Here is a 13,816-nt window from a genome sequence, read left to right as displayed (position 1 = left end):
TTCAGATACACTTGGGGCAGGTGGTTAATGGGGCTCAGCCACTTCTGAGAATGACTGCAAAGGCTTGATGAAAATACAGATGTATTCAAATCTAATTATGAACTAATAAGCAAGCCCCTGCATATGCCACTCTTACAATAAAGACATCCCCAACAAAACAGATCACCATCAAGCAGGTGAATATATCACCAAGAAATATGCCAACTCATTGGCTTCAATCATGTTCATATATCTTTATTCAAGGACTTCTATTCATACAAAATGTAATGGTAGAAATAACTGTAGGATTGACAGTCATAGGCCTATAACATATCAGGCAGCAAAGGACCAGAACCTTCAAATATAGTTCAATACTTTCGTTGAAGTGTAATTCAAGCTCTTTGACTTTCCAGAAACGAAGACATATGCATTAAAGATCTTCAGAAAATACAACCAGTGAACAGATTGTTTATCTTCATACACTACAGTCTTTATACAATGTCTTTGTTTTGCACATGCACATACGTTTCATAACATGCAAACATGACATGTCCAGGGAATATAGCCACAGGAAACCCGGATGAGGTATGCCGAGACTGGCGACCTATTTACTGGGAGGGTGAGGTGAGTGGTTTAAAACATGATGGGTGTGTTCACAGATCTAGGGGTACACACTCATTATATCCCCCACTATGACACCATATTGGCACACAGAGGCCAAAGGAAGATTCCTGCAATCCTACAAATAGCCATGTTCACATTTAATAACTTCAATTCAAAGTCTAATATTTCACCTTTGACGATCTATCAAATAGATTGCACGATATATCTGACTCTAGAAAACAAAATAAATGCTATTTCTGATTTAGTACAATAAAAACAAACTTTTGTCCATCTGGGTGGTTCTATCAGAGTACATGCAAATCGACTTGCTTGAACTCAAAATGCCCTGTTTGACATAATTCCATTTATAACCATTGTGCCTTCATTAATGCATTTTCAATGTACATTATATACTACATTTACATTTTACAAATCTTTGTTAATAAATCCTATGTAAAATTTGGTAAAAAGTCATGCTAAAGCCTGAACCTGGAGACCCCAGAGGGTAAAGCTACAGCGCAGATGATAATCCGTCCCAAAGTGTCATCTTGTTGCATAGCCCTACTTTAAAGAGTCAACACTCAACACAACCCTTGTGAGCACACAAGGTTGTAGGCTATATATCAGTTAGTGAAACCCTTCACACGACCCTGCTTTCAGGAGAAATATATTTGGAAGAAAACAAACCCTTGAGATATTGGCAAAAGTGGCAGAATTCGTTAGCGTACTGTACATTTACTCAACTTTATCTGAAAGATATGGAGGCATACATTTGAATATATTGTTGATATCGATCAGCACATGTAAAGTGAAACTTTCCTTGTTGGAAGGAATCACAAAGGACACTTTTTCCCCAGGAACCACCTTTCCCTACAACTCACTCTGGCAGTGCTGTCTATTTTTGGAAGAGAAAGGCAAACGCTCTGTATACACCCCTAAGCAAAAGTACAGACAACTTTGACAAGTTCAAGACCCTGGCATGCATTACATTGCATTACATTTCTTTGGATCTGTAGTTCTGACCTACTTATAACTTCTATATTGTACATAATCATATTGTACATAATTACCAAAAACCTTTCCCTCCTTGGAGAATCAAAGAAAAGGCTTTGTTCATTCCAAACCAGCAATTCATACTGTAGTCCTTAAATTACGTAAACCTCTCTTTGCATTTCAACTATATACATTTCTACTCATATGCATAACCAGTTATTATATACATCATATACCGTATACCACATATCATACGTTCCACCCTCTCCTCTCCTCTCCAGTGTTGATACATCAAAAGTCAGGCTGCATTATAGCTTTACAATAACACATCTTTAATGATAGGCACTTGGTATTCAGCCACTAGAGCAATACGTTAGAAACAGCTGACCTACCCAACTACACTCATCACTTACACTAGGTACAACTCACAAAATAATGAACATCCTGAAAATATATTCCATCTATTGTTATAGTTCCATAGAAAATATATTAGAATCTTCAGTCCTGTGTTTTTGTCGTTGTTGAGAAATGGTTCAACATGTCATGGGTTACATGGAAAAACAGCAGCAATACTAGACCTACTTATACTATCCTATACTATCCTTATGTATGTTTCTGTAATACCGAAAGCTTGTGTAAAAAGAGTAAAATAGATTTTTTTGCAGAGAGGGAGGGGATTTGAGTGGTAATGCATTTTTATCACCACTTGTGCCTCCTGGTTCCTCTCATTTTACTTCCAGACCCAGCAGACACATGAAAGGAAAACACACTCCATACGCAGTAGATCACCTGCTGGGTGTCAAAGAACATTGGCTATTCATTGTGTAGAAAATGGCAGCCGATGGTCTGTGGTCAGAGGCGATAGGCCACCAGCTGCTTTTAGCCGTATGACAGCACAGTGTGTTTTGTCCTTTAGACAGCAATAGTATGTAGCCCCATTTTAAAATTGGAATATAGGGTGAAATAAAGATGTTTCTGCTCAATCCTGCAGAGAAACACTGTTTAAAGTCTTAGTTGTTTTCCCCCACAGACAGTAGGAAGACATTTTGGCTTTTTTTTCATCTAATAAAAAAAAGAAAGGTCAAATACTCAAGAGGGATTTCACATGTCCTCTGGACTATGCACACTATCAAAATAAGCTTTAATTTCAGTGCAAGAAAGGAATTGAGAAAATGTCATAGCAGGTGTCCTTTGTCCTTTAGTGTCCTTTGCGTAGAAAAGAGAAAACATCACAAAAAACGGGAATGATTTTCCTTTTCAGAGTAATTTTTCAATGTTTTACACATCTTTGAGCATACCCGTGGCCACCTAAGAGCACACAGGAAACAACAAAACTGTACTATCATCTGTTTAAAAGATGAGCGAGTTCATCAACGTTCAAGCTAAAACGCTTCCAGATATGTGGTGGGGGATGTTAGCTAAACCACGCTATGCTACACTAGCACCAGTCATCCTCTTCCTTCTCACGAAAACTCCCAGTCCCTCTGGGGCTGGAGCTTGAAACGGCATTGACCCCAAGAGTGAAGTGGTACCCGTTTGGGATCCCAACCCGGCCCTGTGGGGCAGGTGCAGAAGAGGGCCCGGCAGCCCCATGGGAGGCTGAGGCAATGATCCTAGGGGAGTGGCTCCCTCCATGGTTGCTCACAGCATCCTGGAAGTCATCAGGCTCCTCAGGGAGTCTGCATGGTGGGGCGTTCCGCGGACAGGGGCTCAGGTTTGGGTCTAAGCCAATGAGGGTGACGGGTATGGGGGGTGACTCCAGCAGGGCGTTACGCTCCGAGAGTCCACGACTGAGAAAGGACTGGTGCCCTGTGGAACCAAACTGCATGGGCAAGGAGTTTCCAGTCTTGTAGGCCACGGCGGGGCGGGGGGTCAGGGGGGTCTGGGGGAGCTGTCTGCGCCCACGGCAGGATGGGCTAGATCCAAAGGTTAGGACCACTTGGCTGCCTTTACTCATCCTGATACTCTACAGGAGACGGAAAACAAAGCAGAGAGTCGTAGAGATGAAGCGATGGACAGGAAATCGCCCCCCCCCTAACCTAAATCATCTCACCCTAAAGCAGCACTAACATCTCTCCCTCAACCCCCAAGCTCCAGGGCCACTCACCTGCTTCAAGAGGCCTAGGTCGTGGGTCTCTCCAGGGGAGGTGGAGCGGCTGGGGCCAGCTGACTTGGTGTGGCAGTGCTCCCTGCCTACGTAGCGCTCACAGGAGTAGTAACGCTTCGTCTCCCCGGCTGCAGAGTGGTGCCTCTTCTCATGAGGCCGGCCGCGGTCACGCTCCCTCGCCCGCTCTCTGGTCAAGCCCTCCACAGGGGGGTCAACAGACGAACCTGTGGCACACACACACAGTATTAGGGACTTATGTAACATACAGGCATGTGAGGTATGTGCATGTGCATCCCTCAGACCAAATTAAAAGGTAGAAAGGCAAAACATCAGAAAATATTTCATGCGGACCTTTCAATTTTCTTCCAAAATCCAATGATGAAAACCACAACGACAGAACAGAACAGCTTCAAGTGGCTGTTTTTCACTCTTCATGTGTCAGAGCCCTGTCTTGGTGTTTCTGTCCCAGAGGAATGTATCGCTTTCTCTGCATCTCCCTCCCTCTCGCTCTACCTCTCTGTCTTCATCTCAACCTCCCTCCTTCCCTGTCCTCTCTCCCTCCACTCTCTGCCCTGCCAAAAGGTGTCCATAAATCCCCCTGACTGGGCCTGCCCAATAAAGCCCAGCTGCTGCTGGCCTCTAACGCTAACACAAAACCACCCTGCGCACTACCCTCCACCTACACTACACCATGACCACAGACTGATCTCTATTGCAGATCATCTCCGTGTCATTATCAGTGGACGGCTGACCAGCCAGCCCACCAGTTCCATGGATCATGTTTCTGCTTCTTGGAGGTCATGGCTAGGTTCCAATTAGCACCCCATTCTCTGTGTATTGCACTACTGTTAACCATAGGTCCCTATGGGACCTGGTCAAAAGTAATGCACTATATGGTGATTAGGATGCAATTTCAGACATGATGTCATACAGCGCAAACAGGGATTTAGGGGTTCCATCATAGTCTCTGAGCCATGTGAAATGGTACGGTTTATGTGTGGTTGTCTATCAATTAGGTCAGTATGGGTTTGAGTGTGTATTGATGACCTTTGACCTATGTGAGAAAACATGGACTACACTGTCATACTATCCAGGTCTGTGCCCAAACAATTTGAGCTTTTACTTTTAAAAATCCACCTTTCCAGAAACATGTCTTTCACTGTTGCCACTTGCTATAGACCACCTTCTGCCCTCAGCTGTGCCCTGGACACCATATGTGAATTGATTGCCCCCCATCTATCTTCAGAGCTCGTGCTGTTAGGAGACCTAAACTAGAACATGCTTATCACGCCGGCCATCCTACAATCTTAGCTTGATGCCCTCAATCTCACACAAATTATCAATGAACCTACGAGGTACAATCCCAAATCCGTAAAAACAGGCACATATCATCCTAACCAACCTGCCCTCCAAATACACCTCTGCTGTCTTCAACCAGGATCTGAGCGATCACTGCCTTTTGCTTGCGTCCGTAATGGGTCTACGGTCAAACGACCACCCCTCATCACTGTCAAACGCTCCTTAAAACACTTCAGCGAGCAGGCCTTTCTAATCGACCTGGCCTAGGTATCCTGGAAGGATATTGACCTAATTCCGTCAGTAGAAGATGCCTGGTTACTATTAAAAGTGCATTCCTCACAGTCTTAAATAAGCATGCCCCATTCAAAAAATGTAGAACCCGGAACAGATATAGCCCGTGGTTCACTCCAGAGCTGACTGCCCTTGACCAGCACAAAAACATCCTGTGGTGTACTGCATTAGCATCGAATAGTACCGCAATATGCAACTTTTCAGGGAAGTCAGGAACCAATATACACAGGCAGTTAGGAAAGCAAACAGAAATTTGCATCCTGCAGCACAAACTCCAAAAGGTTATGGGACACTGTAAAGTCCATGGAGAATAAGAACACCTCCTCCCAGCTGCCCACTGCACTGAGGCTAGGAAACACTGTCACCACCAATATATCCACGAATTGAGAATTTCCATAAGCATTTTTCTACGGCTGGCCATGTTTTCCACCTGGCCACCCCTACCCTGGTCAACAGCCCTACACCCCCCCATAGCAACTTGCCCAAGTCCCCCCATTTCTCCTTCACCCAAATCCACATAGCTGATGTTCTGAAAGAGTTGCAAAATCTGGACCCCTCTAAATCAACTGGGCTATGCAATCTGGACCGTCTCTTCCTAAAATGATCAGCCGAAATTGATGCAACCCATTATTATTAGCCTGTTCTATCTGGATTTCGTATCGTCTGAGATCCCCAAAGATCGGAAATCGGCCGCGGTCATCCACCTCTTCAAAGGGGGAGACACTCTAGAGCCAAACTGCTACAGACCTATATCTATCCTACCCTGCCCTTCTAAGGTCTTCGAAAGCCAAGTTAACGAACAGATCACCGACCATTTTGAATCCCACCGTACCTTCTCCGCTATGTAATCTGAGCTGGTCACGGGTGCACCTCAGCCACGCTCAAGGTCCTAAATAATATCATAACCTCCATCGATAAGAGACAATACTGTGAAGCTGTATTCATCGACCTGGCCAAGGCTTTTGACTCTTGTCAATCACCACATTCTTATTGGCAGACTCAACAGCCTCGGTTTCTGAAATGACTGCCTCGCCTGGTTCACCAACTACCTCTCAGACAGGGTTCAGTGTGTCTTTGCACTTTGAGATATCAGCTGATGTAATAAGGGCTTTATAAATACATTTGATTTGAAACTATCCTTCTGTGGCCTCCAACTGCTCTTAAATGCAAGTAAAACTAAATGCATGCTCTTCAATCGATCGCTACCAGCACCTGCCCACCCGTCAAGCATCACTACTCTGGACGGTTCTGACTTAGAATATGTTGACATTTACAAATACCTAGGTGTCTGGTTAGACAGTAAACTCTCCTTCCAGACTCACATTAATAATCTCCAATCCAAAATTAAATCTAGAATCGGCTTCCTACTTCGGCGATGTCATTTACAAAATAGCCTCCAACACTCTACTCAGCAAATTGGATGCAGTCTATCACAGTGCCATCAGTTTTGTCACCAAAGCTCCAGTTACTACTCTCCACTGCGACCTGTATGCTCTCATTGGCTGGCCCTCGCTTCATATTCATCGCCAAACCCACTGGCTCCAGGTCATCTATAAGTCTTTGCTAGGTAAAGCCCCACCTTATCTCAGCCCACTGGTCACCATAGCAGCACCCACCTGTAGCACGTGCTCCAGCAGGTATATTTCACTGGTCACCCTCAAAGCCAATTTCTCATCTGTTCGCCTTTCCTTTCAGTTCTCTGCTGCCAATGACTGGAATGATTTGCAAAAATCACTGAAGCTGGAGACTCATATCTCCCTCACTAGCTTTAAGCACCAGCTGTCAGAGCAGCTCACAGATCACTGCACCTGTACATAGCTCATCTGTAAATAGCCCATCCAACTACCTCATCCCCATACAGTTTTTTTGGGGGGGGGGTTTGCTCCTTTGCAGCCCAGTATCTCTACTTGCACATTTATCTTCTGCACATCTATCACTCCAGTGTTTCATTGCTAAATTGTAATTATTTCACCACTATGGCCTATTTATTGCCTTACCTCCCTTATCTACCCTCATTTGCACACACTGTATATATACTTTTCTCTTGTGTTATTGACTGTATGTTTGTTTATTCCATGTGTAACTCTGTGTTGTTGTTCGTGTTGCACTGCTTTACTTTATCTTGGCCAGGTCGCAGTTGTAAATGAGAACTTGTTCTCAACTGGCCTACCTGGTTAAATAAAGAAATACAAAAAAACCTCTTGGCTGCTGAGGCCCATGTTCTGTGGGGCCCAGGCTGCCAGAGACATTCTCCACTAGAAAGTTTATTTTAGCCTCACTCAGTCACAGCCTGTACATGAGACGTGCTAATTTCACATCGTACACAGTTTGTAGAGCGGCCGCCCCGTCGCCCCTAAGGGGAGCTACTACTGGAGCAGCTTAGCCAACATTTTATAACTACCGTTTTTGAGGCCATAGAACAAAGAAGAACGGCAAATACAAATCAAAAATCTAATCCACACAAAGCAGATTTTCCTCGGGGAGCTCATAAGTCTCTTTGCTAGTCAGATGGAAAACTTGACACACAAAATCCCTGGCTCAAGTCCTTTGGGAAGCGCAACAGAGAAAACCCTTTCCTTCATAACCCGATCAGGCCCTTAATCCGATAAGGAATTTATGCCACTATGCAAAGGCGTCCAAGCGATTTGGAACAAGAGCAAGGGCTCTTTCACTGCTTATGCAAATGAATGGTTTTCTTACTCTATTTCTGTATGAATTCATAGTTCAACAACTTGGACTGCATGGGTTCCACAGTGAGTGAGATATCTTTGCGAGTGTGTATGTTGCTGCATGACCATGTGAAACAAGTCTGTGTGTGTATGTGTGCGCATGCATGCATCATGTGGGTACCCCTCTCACATGCTGTACTAGAAGGCTGAACGCTGGTTGCCCTGTCAAGTGACTTCTGCTTCTTGTCCCTGTCCTTCTCCCTGCGTCTGTGACAGCGATGGTGGTGATGGTGGTGGGGCCTGTCCTGGGCTTGACCTGGGGCTGAGGAGGCCTGGGCTTGGCTGGGCCGCTCCAGGGTGTAGTCTCTCAGACTCATCTCCCGGTGGCACTGGGAAGCCAACGTGGACGCCGACCGCCTGATAGGACTGATGTCAGCAATAGGCTGAGAGGAGCGAGCAAAGAGGAAGAACAGTGAGGAGGAATACAAGATGGAGGGCTAGCTACCATAGTAGTGTAGCGTTAGAGTGTTATTTTATACAGCACAACCAAAGCACTACTGGACAGGAGCACCAAGCACCAAACTGTTCACTAGACACAGTACAGACAAGAAAGTATGATCGACCGGTGGACACCACTCTCTGGGCTTGAGACCGACGTTCAACCTCTTCAGAAACAGATGTTGAGGAGACATTTCTGACTGAAACACTCCGCGATTTCCACTCACTACATTTAATCTTGAACACATCACTAATGATTGGTGTAGCACCCTTCGAATCCCAAATCAACCCCTTTGCCCCTATCCCTAGAGCCTAGGCACATGATATAGATCCGAAAGGATACGGTAGGTATAATCAAAATGATAATGGTATGGTAATGACTCTACCTTGCCTCTGGCCCCTGGCTAGCTCAGGTCCAGGGCATTATGTAAGGCTTGCTGACATTGTAGGAAGGCTCAGCATCAGCAACCCGCATGTAATGCCCTGGACCAGAGCTATAGGTCTTTGGCACGCTAAGTGGCAACATACTGGCACCATACCATATTCACCATGCTACTTAAATCTATCACATTTTTGGGATACACACAGGTGCATAGGGGGTAAGCGGTAGGGTCTGATTTGGGGTTGGGCGTACATAATGTTTGGCCCATGTTGTTAAAACTTGTCATATGCTAGCAGGTGACACTGCTAGTGATGAATAGGTAGGGTGTTGACATTTCCCATGACATATTTCACACCTTGACAAGCTCTGATTTTTCTGTGTTTGAAAGAAGCTTGATTAACATGGCAAAAGACAACATGATGAACTTTAAGACTGCTGGAAAATAATGAACAGCTTCTATCAATGTGGTCCATTAGTAGTAAGTACATGACTACAGTTATTTCTAAAACACTTAAATACTGAACATCAGGGTGATACTGTAGTTGCTTAATAGGAAATGTCGCCACCCTGCCAGATTCTTATCTGACCGAATAGCTCTGCCTGGACTGGAGATACAGTAACTGAGCTGATAGGCTGGAACACTAACTACGTTATCACCCCCTCTGTTGGTCACAGCCTGGGTGACACCCTGCCATAGTTGACCCATAACACTGAGTAGTCTCCTGGAAAAAGCATGGGAGTATTCCCAATATAAAAGTCCTATTCAAATTCCAGTTCAAAGTTGAGTTCTTACTTCATTGTTGAATCGGTATCGCCACAAGTCAACTGACAGATATTATAGATCATAACCAAATTGATTATTGAGGTATACACTCTGTTGTGCTTGTTCCAAGAGTTCCTATCACACAGTCCTGGCCAGTAGCTTCAGTCAGTGGATTGTACAACAACAACAACATATGGAAATAAAGAGAGAACAGTACAGTTATGTCAGTAGGAAAGTAGGAAAATAGCAGTCGCCTGCTTACATTAAAACATTAACACACCACCCACTGAAACAACACAAACACTAATTCTCAAAAATATCATATGTCACTTAATGGCAAGGAAGCAGAAAATGGCATACCATGTATGTATGTGGGGAACTTTCAAAGTACTAAAACACTGAACAATAGTTCTACTGTGGGTGATGTGGCTCTCTAATACTCACACCAATATGGACTTTAACTAATGTCTAAAGAGTGTCAGACAGATAGTGATCAATGTTCCCTCTAATTTTTTTCGGCACTGTGCAAATTTCAGGACCTGCTGAGCGCAAACTTTGTGAAAACATTGTGAAATTGTGAAAATTCCATTGCAACTTCCTGGCGTGTGTTTACTGTGAACACTGAGGTTGTACCCGCTTTAAGTTACTGTTTCAACAGTGGCCAAGTAGGCTACTGTGGCTATTTGATCATAATGTCGGCCTACCAGAGTGGCCTACCATCAAAAACATTGGAGATAATGCATCCCATAACATTTTAACATGGAAATAAATAGCTGTTATATTATTCAGCCTACAGTAGCAGCCAAGGTGTGGTGTTCAATGTGGTAGTTTTGATAAAATGCATTATTATTCCCATACCATGAAATTAGGCTCCCCTCTCTACCTATTGGCTACTTCAAGCATGTCTCAAAATACAACACTTTAAGACAAAAAAATCTCTTTACCTGACTCACTTTTCAAAGATGTCTAGAAATGTATACGTTTAGGAAGCAATCACTCCTCTATTACTGACTACAAATGATCTATAACTGGGTTAATAACTCACAAACTACCAAAGGATATGAACAAATGTGCACACGTGGCTACACGCAGCTCTTGCTTTTATCCCCCCAAAAATATGCATCTACTCACTGTAAACACAGTCCAGTTCAATGTAAATGGCACAGATCCATATATGGCAATGGTATATTTGCATATAGACCTGCTGCAGCTCTGATTGGTTTTGTCACACTGGTCTGTGTAGAGTACGGGCTGAGTCGTGCATGTCAATGCAATAGAATCTTACTCCGATGCGTTCTGCCTACAACAAAAGCTCTTGCATAGTTTGTTTTGTTTCGATATGTTGCATTAAAAGTGGCTAATATTGCGTTGATTCGATCACAATTGCCACAGTAAAGAGAAATGTTGATAGTGTTAACTGTGAAAACTCTAGAACAGTGGTCACCAACCTTTTCTGAGTCAAGATCACTTTCTGTGTCAAAATGCAAGCTGAGATCTACCACTCAGATGTTTTTTACATGAATTGCCCTGCCAGTGCATTGTTGTTCGGGACATTTAAAAAAAAAAAATTTCAACATTTGAGGTAGGCTATATGATCCCACCGGTAATAGATCTGTTGTTGTATTACTTGTGAGGAGTGAGCATACATTTAAATAATTTGCTTTTTATTTTACTGGGCTGATGGTGCCTGCATCTAATGGTCAGTCTCAGAGGAAGGAGAGAGCAGAAGACTGAGGGTCCGCCTCTCAACATCCCTCATCTCTCCCTTTCCTCCACTGACACGGACCAAAAAGGGAACCAACCGTTCCAGCTGATGGCGAATCTCAAGTCGCACCACATTATTTCTGCCTCATGCACAAATTCATGTTGTTACTCCTATGAACAGAGTAAGTAAAATATTCCTGGATATTAAAAAAGACCCAAGCGGCTAATTATAACAACAACGCCTATAGATACACTTTCCTCCTCATTCATTACTGCTGCAGCGCTTGTTGCAGCGCTGAGTGTAAATAGGAAGAACATGCATTTTATGGGTTATAACAGTGTTGAATACAAAGTGTTGACAGTGCTGAGTAAGAACTTAAACATAAAGTCAGTCATACAAACAGCAGCTCTTTGCTGTATTTGTTGACAGTCTCTCTCTAGTTATGGTTTTAAACGTTTTGAAATCTCACAGTATTAACTTTCCTGCTACTTTATTGCAGACACGAGCCATTCGATTGGCCAGCGGTAAGCCTATAGGGCACTTGATTTGATTTCCGGGCCTGCCGGAAATGCAGAGTTTGCACCTTCAATCACATGAAATAGTTCAAAATGGCAACAGTTCGCCTACCCGGAGCGCAGGGCAGCTGAATCGGGTGCACCTAACGCCAACAGCCCCAGACGAATGGAAAAAAAATAGGAACACAAGGCTTTATATTTTTTTTTTACAGAAATGTTTGGAGATCGACTAGGAATGCCTTAGAGTCGATGGTGATCGACTGGTTGGTGACCACTGCTCTAAAAAGTTGAGTGAAGTTCAAACTCCTGCTTCTCTCAGTGGGCTGATATTTTCTTCTGCACGGCAGACCTGGGGGAGCTCTGAATATGCAGTTAAGAGGGAACATTGATGCTGAGAGTGTGTGAACTCTGGAATGGAGGGACCACAGAGGCAAACAGAGTTGGAAAAAGAGGAATGGGAGAGAGAAAGGGAAAGAGAGAGATATATAGAAAGCGATATATACAAAAAGAGAGAGAGAAAGAGAGGCGGAACAGGTGTACATACTGCCAGGTAGGTCCCAGGTAGGTGACGAGGGTGGTTCCGCTATCAGACACAGGAGGGAGGTGGGCACAACATTAGCCATGGGAGTCAAGAGGAGAAGAGGATGGGAGGAATGGGACTGGATGGAGAGACAGGAAGACAGACTGACAGCAAAGCGAGACAGACAGGATTAATTTGGTTAGACGTGTGAACCAATCACACAGCTGGAAAGAAGGGTCCGGAAAAAGTATTCAAGAGGGAAGAAACCAAGACTCCATTTACCACAGGAGCTGGGAGAAAAAGATGAAAATAAAAAGACAGAAAATGAATGTCAGTAAAAACAAATTTGGGACATTAACTATATCCATAATGGATATAATAACATTTGTGTGAAAAACTAAATTAGGCAAATGGGTCCAAAAAATATGTGGAAATGGATGTCAACATTTATAAACAGCAAGGTGATGATGGGGCATAGTTGAAATAAGGGTTTATGCAATTCCCTACAGATTTTTCCACCTGAACTTTTCGGGGAGAGAGATATTTGCATATTACATTATTGAGTAAATTATATTACACAATGTGGCCATCAAATTATCATCACTTGTTTAAAACATAAATATATTTTATATTGTGTAGAATGCCAAATACTTGTTCACTGTGTTGCTGGGGACATGGCTCTACATTCAGATTTGTTGAGGAAATATTATAGTGAGATATCACATGAGGTCTACATAACAAATGGCACCCTATTCTCTATATAGTGCACTAGTTTTGACCAGAGTCATATGGGCCCTGGTCAAAAGTGGTCTAATGTATAGGGAATAGGGTGCCATTTGGGATTCACACGAGGTCAGCAGGATGACTTGATGGGCACTGACAGAGAGCGTCTCTGCTTTAGGTAGCCTGTGGCTGCTTTCACTAATTCATTTCTACCTACCTTTATATTGTTTCCTTTTTCTACTCTCTTTCTCTATCCTACTGTATGTTCCCTTTCACTTCTACTACTTCCCTCACTCCCTTCCTCTCTGACTATGTATCATTGTAATATCATCATCAAGTCCTACTGACTGTATGACGAAGAATTGTACTGTGTATTAACTGTGTTGTACGAACCCTAACCTGTATAATGTTTACTACTGTACAACTAGAATTGCCCTAATGTTGACATTGTCCTATTTGTAGAATTAATGCCCTTTGATTTGTGCAGGCACCATGTTGGCAGCCCTAGCGGGTCTTGGCGGGGTCCTATGTGAGAGAGTATAGGGGTAAGGCAGTGAGTGATGAAGGACTTACACTGTACTGGGAGTCCAGTCTTGGCATGGAGGCTGCTCTGCCATGGCCATCCAGACCAGAGTAGCCCCCTATATCAGCACCGTTCTCCACCTGCCTCATCTCCACTGATTCCTGAAACAACACACAGTAGGCAATTTAGCAAAAGTTTGCAACCACTAGTTGTGTGTACCAGAGGTTTAAGAGTGAATGGTTGCTT

The 13,816-nt window shown here is 43.6% G+C and overlaps 1 protein-coding gene across 1 annotated transcript in view; it reads right to left on the bottom strand.

Annotated features, from left to right (window-relative positions):
* Window positions 1-221: 221 nt before the first annotated feature.
* The window catches only part of LOC139408568 (voltage-dependent N-type calcium channel subunit alpha-1B-like), a 228,510-nt gene continuing 214,915 nt past the window's right edge, over window positions 222-13,816 (bottom strand). The window contains exons 48-52 of the mRNA XM_071152620.1: window positions 13,621-13,731; window positions 12,349-12,387; window positions 8,132-8,384; window positions 3,683-3,906; window positions 222-3,541 (exon numbers count right to left, since the gene is read on the bottom strand). Of these exons, the coding sequence (XP_071008721.1) occupies window positions 3,014-3,541; window positions 3,683-3,906; window positions 8,132-8,384; window positions 12,349-12,387; window positions 13,621-13,731 (1,155 nt within the window). The 3' untranslated portion in view covers window positions 222-3,013. The remainder of the gene's footprint in view (window positions 3,542-3,682; window positions 3,907-8,131; window positions 8,385-12,348; window positions 12,388-13,620; window positions 13,732-13,816) is intronic.

Source organism: Oncorhynchus clarkii, chromosome 5, assembly GCF_045791955.1.
Source record: "Oncorhynchus clarkii lewisi isolate Uvic-CL-2024 chromosome 5, UVic_Ocla_1.0, whole genome shotgun sequence".
Taxonomy (NCBI): domain Eukaryota; kingdom Metazoa; phylum Chordata; class Actinopteri; order Salmoniformes; family Salmonidae; genus Oncorhynchus; species Oncorhynchus clarkii.
This window is presented reverse-complemented; position numbering and strand designations above follow the sequence as displayed.